The sequence below is a fragment of the Botrytis fragariae genome (genome assembly GCF_013461495.1).
Source record: "Botrytis fragariae strain BVB16 chromosome Unknown tig00000054, whole genome shotgun sequence".
Taxonomy (NCBI): Eukaryota; Fungi; Ascomycota; class Leotiomycetes; order Helotiales; family Sclerotiniaceae; genus Botrytis; species Botrytis fragariae.
The window spans coordinates 2,166,009-2,189,618 of record NW_023500993.1 but is presented as its reverse complement, the minus strand read 5'-3'; the positions used below and the strand labels follow the sequence as shown (position 1 = coordinate 2,189,618).

General features: G+C 43.3%; 8 protein-coding genes across 8 annotated transcripts; 2 read left to right on the top strand and 6 right to left on the bottom strand.

The window, feature by feature from the left end:
- Positions 1-688: 688 nt before the first annotated feature.
- Positions 689-1,210, bottom strand: Bfra_005391 (putative het-domain-containing protein; the record flags this gene model as incomplete). Its single annotated transcript, XM_037335775.1, has 1 exon — positions 689-1,210. One exon carries the CDS (start codon positions 1,208-1,210, stop codon positions 689-691), a length of 522 nt encoding a protein of 173 aa, XP_037192870.1.
- Positions 1,211-1,252: 42 nt separating this feature from the next.
- On the bottom strand, positions 1,253-2,119 carry Bfra_005390 (putative het-domain-containing protein; the record flags this gene model as incomplete). Its single annotated transcript, XM_037335774.1, has 1 exon — positions 1,253-2,119. The coding sequence occupies one exon, from the start codon at positions 2,117-2,119 to the stop codon at positions 1,253-1,255; it is 867 nt and encodes a 288-aa protein (XP_037192869.1).
- Positions 2,120-2,194: 75 nt separating this feature from the next.
- On the bottom strand, positions 2,195-2,536 carry Bfra_005389 (putative het-domain-containing protein; the record flags this gene model as incomplete). Its single annotated transcript, XM_037335773.1, has 1 exon — positions 2,195-2,536. One exon carries the CDS (start codon positions 2,534-2,536, stop codon positions 2,195-2,197), a length of 342 nt encoding a protein of 113 aa, XP_037192868.1.
- Positions 2,537-4,808: 2,272 nt separating this feature from the next.
- Positions 4,809-9,002, bottom strand: Bfra_005388 (putative serine threonine-protein kinase ppk6 protein; the record flags this gene model as incomplete). Its single annotated transcript, XM_037335772.1, is given in 8 exon segments — positions 4,809-5,086; positions 5,137-5,458; positions 5,476-7,037; positions 7,113-7,177; positions 7,292-8,464; positions 8,587-8,716; positions 8,737-8,778; positions 8,972-9,002. 8 exon segments carry the CDS (start codon positions 9,000-9,002, stop codon positions 4,809-4,811), a joined length of 3,603 nt encoding a protein of 1,200 aa, XP_037192867.1.
- Positions 9,003-14,091: 5,089 nt separating this feature from the next.
- Positions 14,092-16,203, top strand: Bfra_005387 (putative f-box domain-containing protein; the record flags this gene model as incomplete). Its single annotated transcript, XM_037335771.1, has 1 exon — positions 14,092-16,203. The coding sequence occupies one exon, from the start codon at positions 14,092-14,094 to the stop codon at positions 16,201-16,203; it is 2,112 nt and encodes a 703-aa protein (XP_037192866.1).
- A 1,255-nt stretch (positions 16,204-17,458) lies between these two features.
- On the bottom strand, positions 17,459-20,052 carry Bfra_005386 (putative pentatricopeptide repeat protein; the record flags this gene model as incomplete). Its single annotated transcript, XM_037335770.1, has 2 exons — positions 17,459-19,945; positions 20,038-20,052. The coding sequence occupies 2 exons, from the start codon at positions 20,050-20,052 to the stop codon at positions 17,459-17,461; spliced, it is 2,502 nt and encodes an 833-aa protein (XP_037192865.1).
- Positions 20,053-20,442: 390 nt separating this feature from the next.
- Positions 20,443-22,104, top strand: Bfra_005385 (putative histidine acid phosphatase protein; the record flags this gene model as incomplete). Its single annotated transcript, XM_037335769.1, has 3 exons — positions 20,443-21,010; positions 21,066-21,937; positions 21,991-22,104. The coding sequence occupies 3 exons, from the start codon at positions 20,443-20,445 to the stop codon at positions 22,102-22,104; spliced, it is 1,554 nt and encodes a 517-aa protein (XP_037192864.1).
- Positions 22,105-22,269: 165 nt separating this feature from the next.
- On the bottom strand, positions 22,270-23,472 carry Bfra_005384 (putative phosphoglycerate mutase family protein; the record flags this gene model as incomplete). Its single annotated transcript, XM_037335768.1, has 3 exons — positions 22,270-22,529; positions 22,593-23,365; positions 23,419-23,472. 3 exons carry the CDS (start codon positions 23,470-23,472, stop codon positions 22,403-22,405), a joined length of 954 nt encoding a protein of 317 aa, XP_037192863.1. The 3' UTR covers positions 22,270-22,402.
- Positions 23,473-23,610: the final 138 nt, after the last annotated feature.

The window sequence follows — 23,610 nt, the reverse complement described above, 5'->3', positions numbered from 1 at the left end:
GAGTTGAGATGAATGGGCTGGAGTTTGTGATTGTTGGTTGGAGCGAATGAATGATTGAAGTTTGAATGGAGCATTGAATATTCTGCAGGAGATTGTTGGGAAGCTGGGAAGTTGGGAAGCTGCGATACAAGGAATATAGAGAGTCGATGTATTACAAACAGAAGAGGGAAAGTTAGAATACATCATTCAAATATCCGAATCTGCAACCAAGGAGAGAAAAGCAAAAAGGAAGGAGAGAACGCCATATCAATTCTCTACTTTCTCATTCGAAGGAATGAGGATTCATACTCATACTCTTTACAAAGAATAAGATGTTATGGCGTCCTGTGCAATACTCTGAGATCCGATAGTATATACTTCGATTTTGTAACAAATATCGTTATATCAGAAGTCTGAATATTTGTATACAGCAACGTAAGATATAAAAGCATGTCAGCTCAGCTATAGTATGAACTAAGCATAGGGATTAGTAGTTTATTCCCGTTCAAGACTTCCAACTAGTTTCATATATCATAGAACCATTCTTATACTTGCATATACTTTTATATTATTGTGCAGTCTTACCATATAATTATGATTCGATGATTTATTTTAACATGGAAATGACACCCCTCTTGCATCATACACAAACTTTCTGTCGAAACCTCAGCATGATAACTTCCTCGCAGGCTCTAAAATATCGACAAAACTATGCAAGTTTAAAAGCCTCCATCTCCCATCCTAACCTTTTCGCAATATCTTCCATACTCTTCTCTCGCCATTCTTCTTTTTCCCATTCCAACTGCGCACCAAATGTACATACATTGATGCGCTCAAAAGTGTTCGAATCTGAGGTTTCGCCCAGCAGCATCATGTGAAAAACTCTCTCATAACTTTTCAAAAAATGATGTCTTTCATCTCCTGAAGCATATACCCATGCCTTGAAGACATACTCCTCATTATCCGTAACATTCATCCTCCGCTCTCTTGCCAACCTCAAAAGCCAATGCTCTGTCACCAAAGTTGTTCTATACGAACCACACACTTGCCGGCTCTGCTCGGGATTTGAGCTAATGGGAACTGGGAGATGTGTGAACCATCCAAAGACATGGATAAAGCGCACGTTTCCCGTTAGCATAACCTTTTGCGCAAGGTCAGCAAAATCCGCTTCGCGAGGCCACGGGAGTATGGTGCCGTTCTCGAACTCGAGGCTAAACTTTTGGTCATGCATTATATCTATATCTTGCCTCATGTACCTTAGGCTCAGAATTTCTTAGGGCCAGTCGATGCAATGTTTTGGCCGTGGTCGAAATATCACTGGGATGTGATAATTATCTGGATATTGTCTTTCCGTTGTGAGATCATAGTCGATAATTTCCATCCGGCTGCCTCCTTTGCCGCTCCGAGTACCTCCTGCATCGCATTGAAAATAGCACCGAGTCTCAGTGAACACGAGCTTTCGTCTTGAAAACAAAGCCTCTTGATAGGTCCATCCGCGCGTATTCCACACGGAATTATCGATCTCATGCTGGATGTTACTGACCCACTGCACCAAATGAACGGAATTCACTTGCAGAAATTTTTGCACGGGTATTCTAGGCTTGGTGACGCCAGGGAGGCCTTCACTTGGGCGTTTGGAAGTAGTGGCGATTATCGTAAGAGTAGATTGTGAATAGATCTTATCCATATTCTTGATGAGAAGGGGTTTAACATCGGAAGAATCATCTTGAGGAACACAGTATCGATCAATCCACAAGTATCTGTAGCCGAGAGCTATGACAACCTTGATGACATCGGTTATAAGATCCGGAAGAGTAGACGGCAATTTTCCAAACTGATCTGGCCCTTCTGATACTTCGGATCCCCAGACGTAGCTCAGTGTGATGTACTCCATGCAAGTGGTACCTGGCACTAGGATATTCCTCCCGTCCTTACAGTCGATCACTGTGAAGCCTTGAAGTGGAATGCCATCTTTTGGTAGACAACTAAAGTTAGAATTGGCATGGGTTTCATTGCACAGCTGAATCCATTCCCGGACGAGAGCCAAATCGGTCTGCAATGATAGATCACGTATAGCTACTCCATCCTTATAAGCATCTGCGTTAGAAAAGCCGAATACTGTATTATGAAAATGGCTCATGGGATGATTGGCAAATTCACCAGCTACGAGGTAAAAAACAATGATATCGTTGTAGGCGGGCTCAAAGCCAAACAATTATCCTGCAGTTGACCTTGCGAGGGAAAAATATTCTTCGTCCTCGTATGCCTCCTCAATTCTGATCGAATGGAAAAAGTTGCAGAGCTTGCAAAACAGCTTGAGCTCGTCAATTTTGAAATTATAGATAAGTTGAGGGAAGCCTCCCTCTCTTCTGATTATTCCTCTGAACACTTTTTGCTCCAGAAAGAACCAGCCCACGATTTGATCGCACTTCTCACAAAGACTGATATTCTTAGCTTTCTTTCCGGCCGCCAAAACAGCTTCATGGATTTCCTCTTCGCTCATATCGTTCTCTTCGCAGTCATCTGAAGGTACGTACGAGCTAGTCGTACAATCCATCGTGGAGGAAGTAGTATTTTTGGGATGTATGGTGCTTGGACTTCAAAAATGTAATACCTGAGCGCCGTCAGCATCTAGAAACCTAGTACAGGTGCGGTAAACTTCGCAAAAAGCTAAGAGGTCTCAAAACGCTCCAATCAAACGGTTCAAAATACTGATAGATCTTTTTGATGTAGAGTTTAGAAAACAAAGTAAATTTTGGTGCCTCGAATTCCTTGTCCTGATGGAGGCGGGGTGCTCTCTGCACACGACACGAGACGTATTCATATGTTCAAGGATTGTATTCTAGCCATGTCATTTGTTGACATCTTGATTCCTAGAGTCAGGCGCAACCAATCAGTCCAGCCTCTTGTTGACTCATCTGATTGAACGAAAGTATACACACACCAAATCATAGAACATGGAGAACCTTCAAAAAGCACTCTTATTAATAATAGTCACCTCTCTAAGCGGCCGACTGGAGAGCCAATTATTGTCACGAACCAGACCCAATCGCGATGCCATCGCTCACGTGTACGATTACGTAGCTAGTATTCTAAGGATAAACTATACCCTGCTCTCACAATTCTTTCAAGGCAAAGTGTTACAACTATTAGACGAATCTATTATAGATTTTCCTATACCCTCTCTAAACAAACTCGCAATTCTATATTATTTCTAATCTCCAATCTCCAATTTCGAAATTTAAGAATAAAGAAACCAAAAAAACATATATATCCTTTTATACTACAGTATCATATCATTCAATTAATCAACTCAAACCATCTAAATTATCCAAAAAAAAAAAAAAAGATTTCCTGAAATTCAAATAAGGCTTCCAGATTAGATTTCAAAAGCCTAGCTTATATTCTACAACTCCAATCCCAAAGTTCAAGAACACAGAAATAGGAGAATTCATATAAATATCTTTTAGCTCGATATTGAAATATAGCATATAATTAGATATATTATTTTAAAACCTAGCTTTTAATTAATAATAATTAAATTACTCTTTATCTTTCTCTCTTTCATCTCCTCCCCTCCCTCCCCAGAACGCTTCTGTCTTAGTATCAGATGGGATACTATTTGATAACAATATGACTAACATAGAGATGATCAAACCCCGATACAGAAAACACATCACCCCAACAGCATACGAAACTCTTTCGAAACCCCTTCAGCAAAATGAAAGGATTCCCTCGCAGGCTCTAAAACACATCCTCCCTTCCCTTCTCCTCCCTCGAAAGGGAAACAAAATAACTAGAACCAATAAATCTCATCTAGTTTACACCCCCTCACACCCCCTCTCGCCCATCCACTATACCTCCCATCTCTCATCTTCCCTCTAAACAAATCCAAATCCAATCCAATTATTCTATCCCCACCCCCATCCCCATAAACGAAAGAACTTCTTTCAAACAAAACAGAAAAGCAATATCGATATATATCAGCCAAGAAGCAAAAAGGCAAAAAAGTAACCGAATAAGATTGTAGAATTATAGAAAAGGGAGAAAGAAGAAAAGAGCAAGAAAACATCAATACGTACTCCATTCAAACACACAATATAATCAATAAACAACGACTCGAAGCGAGAAAGAAAGAAGAAGCGAGAACTCCCCCTTGAAAGAATTTTCGAGATTTCTATTCAATCTCCTTGCAATTCGTGCCACTATTTCGCATCAAGCAGACATGCCACTAGGCTATATACTTAATTAATTCAATCACAATCAATAATTATCAATATATTTCTCAGTTCTCTCTCGAGTCCAATAGATAGATTGGCATCATCATCATCATCATTCATATACAATACAGCCACATCTTCAGTTCCAACCATGTGTGTTCATCACCCCCTATCCGCCTCTCTTTCATCCTCAACACCCCTCCTTATTTCCTCTGATTCGCTCATTTCCATATCCCTTCGTCCTATCCATCCATCCATCCATCCTTCCACCTGCAATACCCTTTGAAATCCCCATCATATAAAAGTGCGCAACGAAAAACAATCCGGCAATGACACCCCCACGCAATTCCCCATTTGATATAGATTCAGATTCTCGCTAATAAATCAAACCTCTGAACTGTGTCTTCCTTTCCATAAAGGGGGTATCTCTTTTCATGACATCATGAAATCTAAGTATTTCTTCTCTTTCGTGTATTTCTTCATCTGTTTGCTTCGATATAACCAAAATATTTTCTTCATATCCTCCATGTTTGATTTCGTTGTTTTTTGTTAATAAAAATTCGGCGTCTGGCTTTACTTAATACTACCGCTCGATATGAAACCTGAGGCTTATTCGTCGTCCTCTGCCTCTACGCACCAAGGGTGATCCATCACTTGCTCGATAGTCAATCTCGAATCAACATCCCGATTTAGCATACCTCGGATGAGGTCGATACTTTCTTCGCTCATAACATAAGGTACCCTAAGATCACGATCCATGATTTCGTCAATACTGTAGAATGGGTTTTCTTTATACACGATGGTGTAAAGCAGAATACCAAGAGCCCAAACATCTTGTGGTTTTCCATGATATGGTTTACCAGAGAGAACTTCAGGCGCAGCATAATCTGTGATGACATTAGATATAATCTCAAATTTGTTAAAGGAGTGAACTTACCAATGGTTCCTACGAAGACGTCAAAAGGACCACTCTTGATGTAAGCGGCACTTCCGAAATCAATGAGCTTGATACTTCCTTCACCATTAATGACTATGTTCTCGTCCTTAATATCGCGATGAACGACAAGAGCCTTGGTGTGAAGATGATGAATGGCACGTGCAACCTGTGCGAAGATGCTGCGACATTCCTTTTCCTCCATGTTAACTTTGAGCTCAATGTAATCAAACAGATCCATTCCTGGATAACCGTGAGGTACCATTTCGATATAGTAATTAACGGAATCCTCAAAGAAATCCGACATCTCCACGATATTAGGGTGCTGAAGCCCGTCCCGACGCAAATAATCAAGAACATGAATTTCAAGGGCACAGTACCCAGTCGACGATCGCGAGTCCAAGTATCGACAAGAATTCGCTTTTTGGTGACATATTTGAGGATCACCTTATTGTTACCATTCTTCTTGAATCGAGCAAGTTTCACCTGACCATAAGCTCCTTGACCCATTTCTTCCAATATTGTGAAATCATCAATGCTCTTCTTGACAACAGGTTTGACCTCTGCTGGAGCAGCTGGCTTCTCTTTCTCATGAGCTTTCGAAAAAGACCGATCGCGACCTGTAAACTTAGCCGCTGTTTTCTTTGCTGCGGCCTTCAGCTGTGCTGTGAGCATCGACGCATGCGATGTTTCGTTCTTGGGCTCATCGGAATCTGAAGAATCCATTTTGATGGGAGCTGGAGGTCCTGTTTGACCAGGAGAAGGCTGGTGCAATGGTGTTTCCAGTCCAGTCAACATGGGAGTTTCCATACCATTAGCAAGTTTTGCGGCGTGGATGTTCCTTGAGTATGTGATCCATAAAGCGTAGACAAGTTCGGATTTTATTACAGGCTCGTGGGGCGTAGGTCCGTCTTCCTCGTCACTTATTTCTTCGATAACATTTTCATCGTAAGCGGGAGTTTTAGGATCCGATTTTACAACTCTAAGTTGAGCGTCAATTTTGAGCTCTGAGCCGTCCCTATGTTTGGCTGATAATCCATCTGGCCTCAAGAAATATGTTGACGCATCGGCTTTTCCGTCCCGTAGTGCAAGAAAAGCTTGAGCCCGTCTAAAGCTGTGTTCAGGAATAACAATTCCATCAACCATATCCACACCATCTTCTTCGACTAAAATCTTCAACATCCTATCGAAATCGGGTATTAAATCGGTAATCAATCGACCATCGGGTTTATCCTGCCCAAATAATGCAGCAGAGAAAACGGAATTGGAACTCGTGATTTTCAAGGTTTGCGCAGAGAGAACCATGATGCCCGCAATATGAGGAAAGCTAGAAACGCGGAGATCTGTGCTGCTAGGAACTCTGTCGACGACTGCCGGAATATGAACACGTCCAGAGGTACGGGCGGTAAAATATCTCCGTTTACTGACTTCGGCATAATCGATCTCTCCACTCCTGCCATCGATTCCTTGGCGTGGAAGTCTTGGTAAAAGTTTCCCAATATCCATACCTGTCCAGTCAATATCGGTTCCCCATATCGCATCGATAGATCCAGATATTTTTGTTATGGCAGCATCGTCGTCAAGGCTGACGATGGCTACATCTTCGTGAATCTCTTCCAAAACCCAGATAAGGCCACCTCTCTTCTCCTTGACCCACAAGCTTGCCGAACCTGTTGCGCCATTTCGTTTCTCAATAGGTACTACGTCGCCGCATAAAAGAACGCCCCTAGATTTATTACTTTGATGATTTGAGCCACCCTTTGCTGCTCGTGTTCTCGAAACAAGACTGGAACCTGCACCATCGTCGGTTTGCGCTCGACGAGTAGGTTTCTGTACTTGACGCGAGTTAGGTTTACTCAAGAGGCTAGCCGTGATACCACCAGGCCGTCCAAGCAGCATCGATGCTGCGAGTCCTGGTCAGTATACAAGCAATGAAATTAAGGTTTTGAGATCGTCTGATTTTGAGAAAAAGAACTTACTGGTTGATGTTGAGCTTGATTGCTGACTTTGGTTCTGTGATAATAGGGTGGTCTGTTTTCCAACCCTGTGAAGACATTGTTAATATTTCGTGGGGAAATAAAATGCGGGGTAAGGTCTGAAGCCTATAAAGCGAAATATCAAAAGCTTCAGAATATGAAGATAATAAAGGTTTACTTACTCGGTTCCCAAGCTGTGTGCACTTAATTTTTCCTCCAACCATGGCCTTCTTTCTTTTTGTACAACTTCAAGGATACCCATTTTGCGGACCTCTGCTTTTGTAACACCAAATACGAGACAGGCGAGGTCGTTGGCCGCCAAAATAGTGTATGGTGAAGTACTCTCCGTGGTGAAGATAGCTTGTGCAGCAGGTGCCCACCTACTCGAATGACTGTGATTTGCTGATCCTAAAGAATGTCCGAATGTCGAAGCGCTGGCGGTCTGTGGCATTGAAGGGGAAAACATAGATTCGTGGAGAGAATCAGTAGCTATGTAAGGTTGTGACATAGCGTCCATTAGCTTGTTCTGTAAGCTCAAAGGTTCCAGATCAGTGTAAGTTCTCTTTAGACTTTGGCGCCTCGTGACTGGTGGGGATGTTTGCGCTGTCGTCCGACTCTCGTTTGTTGGAGTCCTAGAGGAAGGTTCAGAATCCGCTGGTAGGGCTGTGGCTAAGCCTTTTTGGGGTTCGATAGACTGTAGATCATCTTCGCGTAAGGTGTGTAATGAGATTGTCACCTTTTTAGCGCTGGTAGGTGAAGGCGGAGAACTTTCCATTGGCTCTGGACTTTCGGAACGCACGGCAAAGCTAGCATCGAAAATATTCCGAGAATCCAGACTCGTTGCCGGTCCGGTAAGAGGTCCTCCCATCGTCTGCTCTTCTCCAGCTCCAATGTTGTTCGCTCCAACCAATTTGGCTTTTGCCAAAAGCTCGAGCATGCCTTGCATCTCCGCGTCTCCGTTTACTCTTGCTTGAGCACTGGCTATACCAGCACTTGTTGTTCCCCAGCCCAGCTTCTGTGACATGAACTCGACGGACCTTTTCAAGACATTTTGACGGTTGTGGATAAATTCATCCGATTGGTGGGCGAAAGAAAAGGAATGTAATGATTCAGATGGGAAACGGGTAAGATCTTCGGTAAATGGTAGAATTGGAGAGGATGGACCAGAAGGCATGGCTACAGAAGCTGCGCGACCAGAAAAGGGAAGGGTCATTGAACTCGACCGAGCACTCATCGACGCAGCTCGGGAAGAGCCTTCGGAGGCAGGCAAAACTGGTACTCTCGGAACTTGTTGTCGAATTCGTCTTAGACCTGAAGCCCCGAGCCCATGCTCATGTTCCGTTACGACGGGCGATCTAGTACTGTAGAAGTTTCTCCGTCAGTCACCGATTTTCCCAAAGTCATTTGCATAATCAGGCGCAGATTCGCCCCATGACCTCATGACATGTTCCTCCTGCACCAGGCACCAAAAACTAACCTCGACATTGTATCAAACTCTGCCGCCGCCAGCCCGTCATCAAAGGAGAACCGTATTCTAGCTCTATCCGGTCCTGCTGAAGCATGTGCGAGGAGGTTCCCAGTACTTCTGTTTTTCGGGATTGACAAGTCTGCAGGGCGAAGGGTACACTGCGGTCGCGATCGGGTTCCCTAGCTGTTTTGTTCTCGAAGGCTGAAAAAAAAAACCCATTAGTTTTCTTATAATTCCAATGCGGAAGGGAAAGGGAGAAGTAGGTAAGGTACGTCTGGCAAAATAATGACGAAGGTTTGTTGTTGGGCGGAAATCATGCGCCGATCAAAGGGAAACCTCGAACAAGGAATTTCGAGCAGAATCATATCACTAATACTAAGAAATAAAGACAAACCATGATTATTTGAAGTATCCGTCTTCAGCATAATTGTGAAGACTCTTATAAGTTCACGAGCTTCTTTTTTAGCTTTAAAAAGCCAGAATGATTGTTGGTTTGGCGGTTACGAGTAGAAGGGACTTTTAGTACAGTAACAGTGTCAGTCGGCAACCTCAAGCTGTTATGTGTAACAAATGATCTCGTTTCGAGTAAGAAGTACAACGGTGCATTAATAGAATATGTTCTCCTGGGGCAAAAAAGGAACTTCGAGATATAATGTCAGGAAATGGATTGAATGTGTGGAGCTTTTGCAAGTATCCAAAGATATGTACACTCGAAGGATTCGTGAGTTAGAGAACTCGATTTGCTTTTGGATTTGCTTTTGCTTTTGTGATAGAAAATTGGAAAACCGAAATTTGAGAGTGGTACTGGAAAAAGGTGGGGTCGGATGGGAAGTTAAGTACAAGGCTTGTCCTTGAGTTTGTTATATCTGATGATATAATATATGATATGATAGGATGCGATGTGTACGGCGTGCGTATAACATGGAGATATACCGAGTAGACAAATACCAGATTATGAAGTGGTTGATGGAGACGTAGACGTAGACGTAGGCGCAGATGTCGACGTAGATGTGTTAATAGGATGAATATTAATGAATGTTAGAAATTCAGATATAACGTTGTCTGTCGATGAATGAATGGTGTGTGTGATATTTTGAATCCGCAAGCTCGGGAAAAGATGATTGAAAGGCGTCTTGTTCCTTTTCTTCTGCTTCAGCTTCGGCTTCAGCTTCTGCTCTTGATTGATTGAATGACTGACCGATCACGCAGCGAATTACTCGAGTATTCTTCTACTTCTTCTGTTACTTTCCAGCTTCGCACGTGAAGTGTTTTATAATGTGGAGAGTCAAGTCAGCAACAACGGTTTTATCAAATGAAAGAGGATGGGATTGCTGGAGAAGACACCACCACGTTGGGGCTGATAGGTTGGAGGTTGGCTCGAGGTTGGGAATACCGCGACTAGGGACGTATTAGGTATATACTAGGTAGGTTACAGACTCGGTTCATTCGCCTTGTGGCTATGACTATTCAACTGCTTTTCACGATGGATGGATGATCCAACCATCCAATTCCTCCAATCAACCAACCATCTTTTTCCTCTAAACGCTACACCCCACCGAAAAGAAGTTTCCTATGAAACATTCAAGACATTGTAGGAAGAAGCTCCAAGATTCCATGACGGCTTTACGTGCTAAGTAGTAAAGTTGTGACTTGTTACTCCATCAACGCCTCCAAGATTGTTGGATTAAAGTTTTCTAAAGAGCAATTGACCTTGGTCAAAACATCAAATGAACCTTTCACAACTTTACCTTGGTCTCTAAAGTCTTAATTTCCAAGGTAAGACCTATATTGATGTCAACAAAAACATATACGGCATGTGCCTAGGTAGTATGCCTTTTTTTTAAGCAAGGGCTTGTTGAGTCTGAAACTATTTCCAATGTACATACATTAAAGTGCTCCTAGCAAGATGCTTGCTGCCAACTCCTTATCTCCATTTGTTCGTATGCAAGCACCGAGTTGACGAGCTCGAAATTTCGTTTGTGCTGTACACTCCTCGTCAATCAATTTCAGCTACCTACCTCGCTACCTCGCTACCTATACATTGATATATTAATCACACGTGGGCTTCTTCTCCAGCTTTCATCTTACACTTGAGGGCTTGCTGATTAACCATTCGATCCGAGATGGCGTGCAGCATCGTGACACAGCATTTGAGGCCGGGGGTCGGATCTTTTTAACCGTTACCGCCCATACGCTCAATTTTGGGGGGGGGTACTCGAGTAACATCTGATGGTCTTCGCGTAACCCCTTCATGAAGTCGGTATCATCGTAAATACTCTACCAGATATTCATATATGTATGATTATATCATGTATCACACAGCAGCTCTTGTTGTGATGTCCAACTTTTTTACTCTTCAATATATCACAATGTTTTGTTTCAAATATCCTCGAGACACCATACGACCAATTCACCTTGGCAAAGTAGGTATCTCGATATTAATTGGGGTCGACTCGACGATGATCTTCCTCTAATGGCAATGATCCGACGGTGCGAGGGTACCTCGGATATCATTCTTTAACAATATCCCTCTATCCTTGAGTACCTGAAGAAAGTAAATCATCTTCTGCATGAAGGAGGCGTACGTACAGAGTACATTCATGAAGATAGTGTTTCTCTTTAAAGTTTATTGTCCTCGAGTCTACCCTTTGGTCTACCTTTCTTTGATTGTCAACAGTTTCGAAAAGGAGATCATACCTGCAATTTCATGTGAATTGAATGTTCTATTGGCTGCTGCGACGTGATAGACCCGACTGCCAAAACAAACCTCTCCTTCTATCAGGCTAATATGCCAATTCATCCAAACTTCAGCATCCACGCAGGTCTCACCACCGATTTCTCAATACAATCAGACAATCAATCAATCAATTATGCTGTCTTGCGGCGGGATTATGGACATATTAGAAGACACCCTCACTTGTAGTAAGCTTCAACAATTTTGCATGTGAATTAGCCAACAAATAAGAATGTTATCGATTGACCCTTCAAAGCTTGGCAAAGAGAAAGTGGAGAGAGGGTACAGAGTAGAGATTCCGCTTTGACGATTCGGACCAATTCTCCAACTTATGTCGACATACCGTAACCTAGGTAGTAATCTTGTACCTCGATACGATGCGATCCGATACGATACCTAGGTAGTAAGTACCCTTATTTATTTTGTTATCCGGAAAACCCCGCATTCGGCTGTACCCCAGAGAGAAGGGGTGGCAGTGATGAGTAAGAGGTGTTTGTAAGAATCTATTTGGGAATTACTGGCGAAGAGAGGAAGAAAGAAAGAAGGGAAGAAGGAAAGAAAGAAGGAAAGAAAGAAAGAAAGGAAATGAAGGAAATGAAGGGAAAGGAAAAGAAGAGAAGAAGAAGAAAAGATGCATGAATTGCTGACAATAGGAAAAATATCAATCACACCTCCCTACCTTGCGCAAGCCAATATTCGGAGCCGACTCTTATAGACCTACCTACCTACCTACCAACCAACCAAAGTATTCCTCTACATTGTACAGAGTCGAGCAATCGCCATGAATCAAATTCATTTTCTACCTACCAAATTCGTGCTAGGGAAAACTCGTCGAATGTAGCATCTTTTATCCACTTTTGACGAACAACCTTGGCTCAGCCACGAAGCCATTCGCACGGCCAAGCGTGATCTAGTCACTAGTTTGATCATCCACGCCATTGTGAAAGGGAAGGGAAGGAAAGGAAAGGAAAGGCACAGCGATGCTTTAAGTGTGGAAAAGATCAACTAGAATCCTTCATCCCCACACCACTTCCGCTGTCTCGGGAAAACGGGGGACCGGTGGAGAGGGAATCCGAGCGAGGGACAATCATACACTAACACGACTCGACGAGGATTCAGGTCTTCTTTTTCTCCATCGCCTTGACTTGATGTGGAAGAGAGACAGGGGATTTGTGGATGGCGATTGGAGGTTTGACTTTACAACTTTACAATGATAGGTCAAGTGATGAGATCGCGCACACTAGGTAGGGAAAGAGATCTATCGACACAGAGAGAGACATGAGCAACATGGCTTTCTGAATACTGTTTATTATATTGCTGCATGATAATCTACTACAGGCTGAAATAAAGTCAATTCAACTCAATTCAACTCAATTCAACTCAATTCAATTCAATTGAATTCGAATACAAATCCATTCGTAAAAGACAAGTTACCCTCAATCAGCTGTAAAAAAACAAAAACTACAACATTTCATATTGTAAATAAATTATTTTTGCTTGCTGACTTGCTGCTGACTGGCTGCTGACTTGCTTGCTTGCGTGTTTGTGGATGTACATCATGTATGTATGGGGCAAGAATGGATGTTTCTCACAGTGAATAATGCGACCAAACAACGGGACCACCACTTTGGCTGGTGAACCCATCGGTTCCAGCCTTCCAGACTCACTGATCAATCATTGAGTGTCCACTCAGCACTGTCTTTACGTGCATTTTGAATTCTCAACCTATCGCCTTCCAGTGTTTGTTTGGAAACTGGAAAGTCTATGCCCCCAGTGTCCACCCTCGAGAGTCTAAAACTCGTAGTGGCCGTACATCGGTCGGGACTCCGCCTGTCTGGACGGATTGGATTTGACTGGACTGGCTTGTTTATTCAATAACCTCTCGCAGTCTCACCTCTAACTTCTCACCTCTTTCCGATCTCTTCTCTCCTCTCTCCTCTCTCCTCTCACCTCTCTCGCCCCTTTCATTGCAGGGCAATTCTTCTACTCGTTATCTCCAATCTCTCTCACACCCTCTCACTCACCACACTCTTCACAATCAAATCTTGTCTCATGCTTGCGATTTTGAACATCTGATCATTCTCCCGAATCACGAAGCTTGTTCATGTGCAAAGCCCCGTTGAGCCGATAAGGAGGCTTTGCGATAAGGACTTGGAAAGTGATCGATATTCGATACCGGTTCTGGTATTCCGAGATATTTATCATTTCCATTGCATCCATCCTCTTTTCTAAGTGGTGAGTGTCTTTGGCTACTCTTGTCATATTTCATATGCATGTGCATGTGCATGTGCATACATGATTGATTCATTTGTGAATTGTGCCATTAATTCTTCAAGATAGCAGATACACAGAAGATCTTCTACTTCTACTATACTCCTATCTATCTCCCCGCCTCAAACATCCATCTCCCACTTTACGTTGCAAGAGCCGAGGAAGACATAATCATCGCTGGTCGGTCCTATTAAAAGAACAAAGGAAAGGATTTAAATATTTCCATTGTCTCCCGGAATAATTGTTGCATCTTCGATTCGCATACATTTTGCAATCGATAAACGGGATTCCTTTACACTTGTGCCTTGTTTACCTTGGATTTGATCAACCCGGGGTTGAGACATTAGTGAATTGAAATCAAGGACCCTCCCGAATTTCATCGTCAGCCAGTCTTTAGCTACGTTTTGGTCACTGGCCTCTCTTCCAAAACACAATCGACACCGAACTCCCGGGACAAGGAGATTATCTCAGAGTTTCAATTCACATTCGACGATCAAATGGCCAACACAATGGCGGGGTTCTCAACCCCAGTCGGAAGTTCAACACCAGCCATGAACGATGAAAGACCTGTCAAGTCCAAAGGCAAATGGCTTCAAAGAATAGCTTCATCGCCTACACTCGCACAGTTCAGTCGGAAACGAGCGAAGAGTAGTCCATATGGGAGCAGGTCAACACTTTCCTGTCTAAGCTTCGCTCCTCCCATCTCGGAGAACCCTCCCGCCCAATCAACAGAAGGAAGTTCGTCCGCAGCACCAGTCTCGGGGCCAAGTTCAGGAATTAGCTCAGAAGCAGATTCGACACCAGTTACCCCTGGTCTTGACACGCCATATTATGATCCAATGTATCGTCACATTGCTATTCAGCGCAACGAGAACGAAGCGATGGCTGGTGCATCAACACTGATGCAGGACTTACAACAACTAACCATCGCAGAGGCAGGAGAACCTGCGACTTCATCTCCAGATGATGAAATCGTCGAGGATTACTTTTCACAGCCGATGACCGTAAAATCTAAACCTTTGAAGAAGAGCAACTTTAAATTTTGGGACAAAATGCCACACGAGGTCAAGCTACACATTTTTGCATTCCTGAAACCAAAGGAATTGGTACGAGCTTCCAACACTTGTCAAGATTTCTACAAAACTTGTTTCGATGGACAGCTCTGGACATGCTTCGATGCCTCGGAATTCTATGCGGATATTCCCGCTGAATCTTTGGCAAAGATCATTGTATCAGCAGGTCCCTTCATCAAAGATCTCAACCTTCGAGGTTGCGTACAAGTCGAGCACTACAAGCGTGCAGAAGTGATAGTGAAAGCCTGCAAGAATCTTATCAATGCGACACTTGAAGGATGTCGAAATTTTCAAAAAGCAACTTTGCACAATCTTTTGAAAACCAATGGAAGATTAACCAATCTTAATCTTACTGGATTGTCAGCTGTCACAAACGCAACGTGCAAGATCATAGCACAATCCTGTCCGCATCTCCAGATGTTCAATGTCTCATGGTGTACTCATATGGATGCGCTTGGTCTACAGCTAGTCATTCGAGGCTGTCCAAATTTGATGGATCTCCGTGCTGGAGAAGTTAGAGGCCTCGACAATGAGGATCTGGCGCTACTAATATTCGAGACTAACAGACTGGAGCGACTAGTCTTGAGTGGCTGTATAGATATTACTGATGATGCTCTCCAGATAATGATGCATGGGAATGATCCAGAGCTCGACGCTTTCAGCTATGCGCCGTTAGTTCCGCAACGGAAACTTCGACATCTGGATTTGAGCCGCTGTAACAGATTGACGGATGAAGGTGTGAAATCACTTGCCTATGTTTGTCCAGACTTGGAAGGTCTGCAATTGAGTGGATGTATTACTTTAACAGACAAAGCACTCGAAAACATTCTAGCTACCTGTCCAAATTTGACACATCTCGATTTGGAAGATCTCAGTGAGCTTAGCAACGATTTATTATCCAACCATCTCGCTAAGGCACCTTGCGCTCCCACTCTCCAACATCTCTCTGTCAGCTATTGTGAGAATTTGGGTGACACGGGTATGCTCCCTGTTATCCGCTCTTGTACTGGTCTTCGAAATATCGACATGGACAATACGAGAATCAGCGATCTAATCCTTGCCGAAGCAGCAACTATGGTTCGACTCCGATCCTCACGTACAACAAATCCATTATCACGTCCTTGTCCTGGTCTTCGCATGGTAGTATTCGATTGTTCGAATGTTACGTGGACCGGAATTCGTGAAGTTCTTTCGCGGAACTCTGAAATTACGAAGCCGGTTGATCATGATAATTTACATAGATATTCATTTCCCACGGAAATTATTACGCTCAAGTGCTTCTATGGTTGGCAATTAACAGTGGATGAACATACAAAGAGAGTTTTGAGGGGAGATCTTTCGGCAGCAGGAAGATTAGAGAGGAAATGGACGGAATATATGATGGCGAATGAAGAGGCTGGTGCCGGTGGGGCCGGGATTAGGAGGAGGAGAAGGAGAGCAAGAGAAGCACAGATGATGCATGCTGATGAAGAAGAAGGTGGGGTGGCTGCTGGTGGGGGCGTTGGAAGAAGAAGGAGGGCGAGAAGTAGTGCGTGCGCTATGATGTGATTATCCATATTGAGAAAGGTTGGAGCATGGATATATGAAAATGAGATACGGTACATATGATGGGACATAAAACGAAGATTGCAGAGCAATTATATGGTTGGAGTCATGAGTTTGGGAATGGCTCGATAGATGGTGTGCACTTTTATCTTGGTTTGGGGTTTGGCTAGATGTCTGGTATGATGTCTAGATGGAAAATGTACAGGGGTTTGGATTCGGAAATAGTTATGGAAATGTGAATGCGAATGCGAATGAAAATGGGAATGACTATTCTTCTCTTCGTTTTTGGGAGGCATGGAGCTCATGACCTCGAGCTCAAGACCTCATGTTTGTTTCGCGGGTCGCTTGGACGGGTCTGGTAGATCATTTGAGATGAGATAGGATGAGATTGGATGAATTGAGATGACTTGAGATAGTAGAGATGAAATTTTCTTTCTTTATGTTTCTTTGTGTGGGTGTCTTCTTATGATGAGTCGTCTAGAATGAATGAATGAGCTTTTGTGGTTGTAGTTGTGGTCGTAGCTATGATGATCTAGTATGGGGAAATAGGAGATTTAGATAGGAGATAGGATGATTGAAGATGGAGATAAATATGAATATGATATAGTATAGTATACCTAAGTATAAATATGGTGAAGCTTTAAATGAGATGAATGAATAAGATTAGATTAAAGTAGGTGTAATGTAACGTGATGTAATGTAATATACTATTATAGCCTATAAGTTAGTGATTCTACAGTCTATTATTAATCCGTTGTAACAGATTATTCATCAGTTGAAGGTTAGTTAGTGCGCCTACTTTTTTCAAAATTGCTTATGAATCAATTGGGCTATTTTGATCTATCTATCATTCCTCATATTGTAGATACTACCTCCTTAAGAAATGCGTGTGGTAATTTTGGTAGAATAGCTAGGTTATTATGGTCTAACTGGGTCTAAATCCTAAAGTAGGTCGGTCTCATTCAATTATATTCGGATAATGTAGGTACTAGCTAGGCCTTATAGCTAAGCTCTTCTAATCAAACTATGCTGTGTACTCAAACCACCTAGACAATTAACGTCGAGTGAGTGAAGATAGAAATGTATGTGTATATATATATATAATAGCTATATTATTCTAAAACCTATTCATTGGCATAGGGATATCGAACAAGATGAAAAATCTATAAACTTTCAAGAGCTAGATGTATGTTTCTATTTCTATAGCTCTCACTCTTTTTACACCATTCTCACTCCTCACACACTCCACCCTCAACCCTCAATCCAAAATTCTCAATTCCCTCACCAACTCCCAAAACTTATGTTGACCCTCCACACCCTTCACCTCAGCCCCAATCGGCCCCCCCGTATCCTTCACCGCATTATTAACCAACTCGGTCGCAACATCCCACTCATCCTTCTCCACGAGCGCCATCAACAAAGTACGCATCGTATTCCACGATGTGAATTGTTTACTCTTCTGCACATTTCTCAGATACGAAATCGCCGTATCGGTATCCCCTACGCTTGCATATCCCTCGATCAATCGATCCCAGAAGATGTGATCTACGGTTCCGACCGTGAGTTGCGCGCGTTCGATCAGAGCGGTCGCGGCTTGAAAATTGGGGGGTGATTGTGCGAAATAGTATTCGAGGAGAATGGTGTAGATGTATGTAGAGGGGGTGAGTCCTTGAGCTGCCATTCGATTCATGACTTCTGACACGGGAGTGATATCTGTGGGGACGCCTCGGAGAAGGAGATAGATCATTTTACCGTATAAGAACTGGTTTGGTGTGACCTTCATTTGTTCCATGGCGAGGAAGGTATTGTTTATGGCTTCAATTTGTTCTGTGGGACTAAGAGTTTCTATATCTGCAAATGTTTGATCCAGGATGGTGACGAAAGTGGCAGCATCTGCTTGGACGCCGTGACCTTCCATAGAAGTCAAAATTTCTGGAGTTTTATCTGGATGGCCAGCGCGGACTATTGACGAAAGAAGTGTGTTATATGTTTGAACGTCTGGAATGATACCCCATTGGTCTGCCCAAGCGAGGATGCGATCGGCCGCTTTTATTTCTTGTCTTTTTATAAGACCAGACACTGCGGCATTAATGGTTGCAATAGTAGGTCTGACAGCTCCCGGGATATCTTTCACGTTTTTCGAATTTGAGATCTTGAGATTAGGATATTTCTTCCGCGCTGCCGCTAACCATAAGCGACCCATCTCATCTAGTGCGCGGATACCAGCTTCTGGCTGATAACAGTGAATAAGACCACTGATTCTGGTAGTCCAACAGGTTACGTCTGGCTTTTCTCCAGATGATATCATCATGGCCCAGACTTGCTCAAGGCCTTTGGCATCGCGGGAATTTTTGCAGCCATTCAACATGGCATCCCAGGCACCAAGGTTTGGAGTAAGATTGTTTTTGATCATGTGATTCCAAACTTCAATGGCTCGAGGTTGTTGTTTGAGATTCATGAATAACAAAATGAACAGGTTGTAAAAAGCAGGAGTGAGATAGCCGGTTCGATAACCAGATTCGAAACCATCTTTGGCAGTTGGGATGTAGATTGGAAGTTGTTGCGCTTGGGACCATAGTCGATCTAGTGAAGCGACGTCTCTTCTAGCATGCGCATCAATAACTTTCTTGTGTAAAGCCTGAGTTCGCATATTTTCCGTCACTTTAAAATCCTTCCTAACATTCTGCTTCTCGATGAACTCCTTGATGGTAGACCAATCATCTTTGACTAGACTGACCACAGATTCAGGCACATCTCGGAAGAACTCAGCGGCATCAATCAGAGACATCGAACATGCGTTGACGATATTCGAGAACTTTAACATGAGTGGCTTCGCATCTTCCACCATGGTAGCTGCGCCAATTCCAGTCTTATCAAGTTCAAGGAGAAGCTTAAGTGTTCCCAGTGCGATCGTAGGCAGTTGATACATCTCACCCGGGGAAAATTGTGGAGTGAGAAGACTAAATGCGTGTTGAGTTCCATTTTGGCGTTTTTCCAGAAAGATGCTATGCAAAGAATGACTAGGAAGATTTGACCAGTCGGAACAAGAAGGTATGACTTCGGGATCTGATTTATTAATTAATTCTTGGCTTTGAAGTCGTCGAGGCCGACGACGACAAACGATATTCCAACTTTTGAGGAGTTCAGATAGTAGTGTCTGTCCCTCTGCCGTTGTAACACCGGCTTCTAAAATGCTGTCAATCAATGTGGTTATCATTTGTACCCATTGAGTGCCACGCAGTAAACCCAACTCAAGCGTGACCAGTATCATTTCTGAAAAAGTAGGCACATCGTTACGAAGAGGCTGCTCCTTTCTCTGCTCTCTTATGAGCCTCAGCATTCTTGGTACTGTAGACTTGAGGTAGACAGGCCATGAATTTCGACTAATTGTACCATTTTTCCAAGCAGTAGGGCCAAAATGTTCCACGAAAAAGGACCAGCAATCATTAAGGGGGCGTTCCTCCCGGAGCATTTCCTTTAACTTTTCTCCATCTTGATAAGCCTTCACGGTCGAGGATGTCCTCTGGGAAAGCTCTGATGTACGAGTTGCTTGTCGAATCGATTGTTGCTTGAGGGTATCTTCAAACATTGACTCCAATGCATCTGCTGGCTCTCTGGTCGCATGGCGAGTAGCCGGTGGTCTCCGCGGCAATTTTGGTCTATTCCTCGTTTCCCCGCCTTGGAAACCTCTCGTCGATTCCGCATAATCCTCTTTATATTGCTCACTCGTGGAGTTTTGAGGGTACTGATTAGAGAGTTAAATGTAGCTTTCGAGTGCCATTGGAAGGATTTGCTTCGACGTAAATGACTGAGAGCTTGTCGACATGTCATACAAACATAAGGAGAGCTCATATCAACTGTCTCACGGTAGGAAAATATGAGGGTTTGTGAACTGATCAAAAGCTGGTACACATGAATCGCATTTCAACAATATTATATATAAATTTATTAAACTTCCATGGAAACCTTTGACAGGTCGGAAACTTAAATGCCGATGGCACGACCTCATCCACTATCCATTGGTTGATGACGATTTACTAAGCTAGGAGGCTAGGTACCCGAAACTATCCCGGGCTTGGCTTTGAGCATAGTAGGTACCATGTCAATCATGTCATATCTAAAGCTTGATACAATCCCATGCTTTCTTGGGTGTAGGAAAAGGAGTTGGAGGTTGTCAACTTAACTCTACAAATACAATACGGAAACAGATATTCAGTTGAAATACATAAGGAAGGTATTGCAATGACTACACTACAGCCTCGCGGTCCATACTCGCAAGAGGAGCTCAAAAAGTTATACCCCGATGAGCTACAACTCCAACTTGTTCAGGTTCTAATGCGACATGGCGAACGAAGTCCCGTTTCTGCGAGATTTCAGAATGCTGGACTGCAACCTTACTGGCCATATTGTTCAGCAGCTCGGCGAATGGTGAGCGCTACAATGGAAGCTAATTCATCAGATTGGACTCCTCTGCAATGGAGACGTCGCCTGGAAACATTCGGCAATGATGATGGTCCTATTATTGCACGAGGACCTCGAGGAGAAGTGGATGATGTTTGCAATCTGGGTGAATTGACAGACAAGGGGAGAGAAACGACTTCGCAGTTGGGAACTCGACTTCGAAGACTTTACATTGACCAATTGGGATTCCTCCCTCAAATGATACACAATACCGATTTCTTGTACCTCCGCGCGACGCCAATCCCAAGAGCTCTGGAATCAATGCAGGAAGCTTTCTTCGGCATGTATCCGCCCTATGCCCGCGCTGCAGCTTGCCCACCGCCAACTATAATCACACGCTCGCCTTCTGGTATGTGCTGCATACTCTCGAACCTTGAGCTTCATGCTAACCGCCAATTCCCTAGATGAGACTTTGTTCCCGAATGATAGCGGGTGTAGGAGATTTGCTCAGTTATCCAGAGCTTTCGCACAGCGAACCGCTGATCGTTGGAACGAAACAGACGAAATGGAATATTTGAACTTCCTTATTGGCAAGTGGATGCCGGATTCCAGTAAACGAGTAGCCGTCGACTCTCACCCCAGACTTTCCGGTATTATGGACACCATTAATTCCACCCTAGCCCATGGTCCTGAAACCAGATTACCCAAAGAATTCTACGATCAGAGAGGTCGGGCTATCATAGAAAAAATAGGAGTTGAGGAATGGTTTACTGGATATAACGAGTCAGAAGAATATCGCTCTCTTGGTATTGGAGGACTCATGGGTGATTTGGTTGAGAGAATGGTTGGAAGTGTTGAACATAACGGGCAAGATGGCTTGTTCGAAACTGGCGGTGAGAATGGTTCGACTGGCATTGGAAGAGGAGGGGAGAGAGCTATAAAGATGGGCTTGAGTGGTTGCCATGATACAACTCTCGCTGCCGTTCTTACTAGTCTAGGGGCATTTGAGGATCGGCCTTGGCCACCTTATACGTCACATATTGCTTTAGAGATGTTTCGTAAAAAGCAACCCTCGCTTGGAGAACCTAAGTATGAGCTGCCTAGCAACAGTACTGGTACCGGAAAAGGACTGCTTTCAATATTTGGATTGGGCAAGAAAACTGAAGCAGGACCCATTGGTATTGCAAGGAAGAAGCTTAGTGACCTCTCGGAAACGGAGAGATCCAAGCTAGATGGCCATTATGTTAGAATTCGTTATAATGATGAGGTTGTGACAGTTCCTGGGTGTAGGCCACAAGGCAAACATCTTGATGGCGACCAGTCATACTGTACATTGGTATTTTTTCACCCTCAAAAGTCCCCATCTGACGTTTGACTAATTATTTTCAGGAGGAATTCAAGAACATAGTTGACAAGTTCACTCCCGCTCACTGGAAGAAGGATTGCTTAAACAATCTAGATGCACCGGCTTTTCCCAAGATCAAAGAGCCTGCGGGATATTAGATATGATACATGAATATATTACACAAGTTGTTTTTAGAGGGGGAGTTATAGATATACACCACATTATGATTTTGCATCGTACAGGCTTAGATAAATTGTCAAATGTAATTAGAAGAGATTAATGCATTATTTCTGGCGTCTGGGATATCATGCTATCTATAGTCTTCTTGTATATCAATCTATCCACCACGTTGATCGGGTATCGTTCTCCATATCCAAAGATAGGTCTAAAACATATCCAGGATTTCGTCCAAAATCGTGACCATCCACAATAACTCGCCCTACAGTCCATCAATCATTACAATCTAGATGGCTCAGAAGTATTTCCTGGTTTATTTCCTTCGATAACAACACCCAGCGCAGATCCAGCATCTAGGGCTGGCAGAGCTGGAGTTGTAGAGAATGATTCATCTCCAGAGAAACGCCTATGAAAAGTTAGTATACTTCATTCTGCAGTCTCACTCCAAAATCATTATCGAGTAACTTACCATCCTCGTTCTTCTCCTCCGCTTAAGAAGCTACAATCACCGTTCTTCTTAATTTCCCATCCACCTCCAACACCATTGCCATTTCTCCATCCCACTTCAGGAATCTCCTCTTCTGGACCTTTCCAAATATCCACATCCTTTCCTACCTCATCTCCACTCCCCTTTCTCTCAAAGACACTCAGTCCACAAGTAAACGGTCTGAAATCCTCCTCACCGACATCCTCTGGCATTCTCCCCGTCAAACATCTGCCAATCGCTATTAAAGTCGCCGCATGTGTGCATATGACAATAGCCTTAACACCCTCTCTGTCCGCATCTTCTATAACTCTATGTAACGCATATGCTGTCCTATCATGCAAAGTCTCTATACTCTCTCCATTAACACTTGGCCGAATTTTCGGCACGTATTCTTTATCATATGCAGGGAATAAAGAGTGTAATAATTCTGGCGTAGCAGGACTAGGATGATCGAATCGAGCAGTGCCGTACCATTCACCCAAGCCGTTTTCACCACGGATTTTAAGAGACGCTGGGTCACTTGTGCGGGACGAGAGATGGGGGATGAGAGGAGATATCGTTTGGATACAGCGGTAGAAGGGAGAGGAGTAGATTCGTTCGATGGGTGGAGAAAGGGTGCTTAGATGGAGACCAAGTTCTGCAGCTTGCGCTTCGCCATATCCTGCGAGCGCGGGATCGCTAGGTATACCGGTAGGAGTGGGGATATTGGCGGTATATGTACCTGTTGCAGGGTCGACAATCCAATTTGAACGAAACTTGGGAAAGTCGGTCAGTATGGATAAAGCACAAACTATTAGAGAAAACTTACGCCGTGGCGAGTAACATAGATGGTTGTCAATGAACGTGTAGGTTTTGAAGACATTTTTGAAAATAAAAATTTGAGTTTGTAAAAAAAAATATTATACTTTCAGATGCGAGGACTGGAAGTTCAATGTTGTTTTTTCACGATGACGTTTTGTGGAGGAAATTCAATATGTGCCTGGGCCTTTCTCCGCTCCTC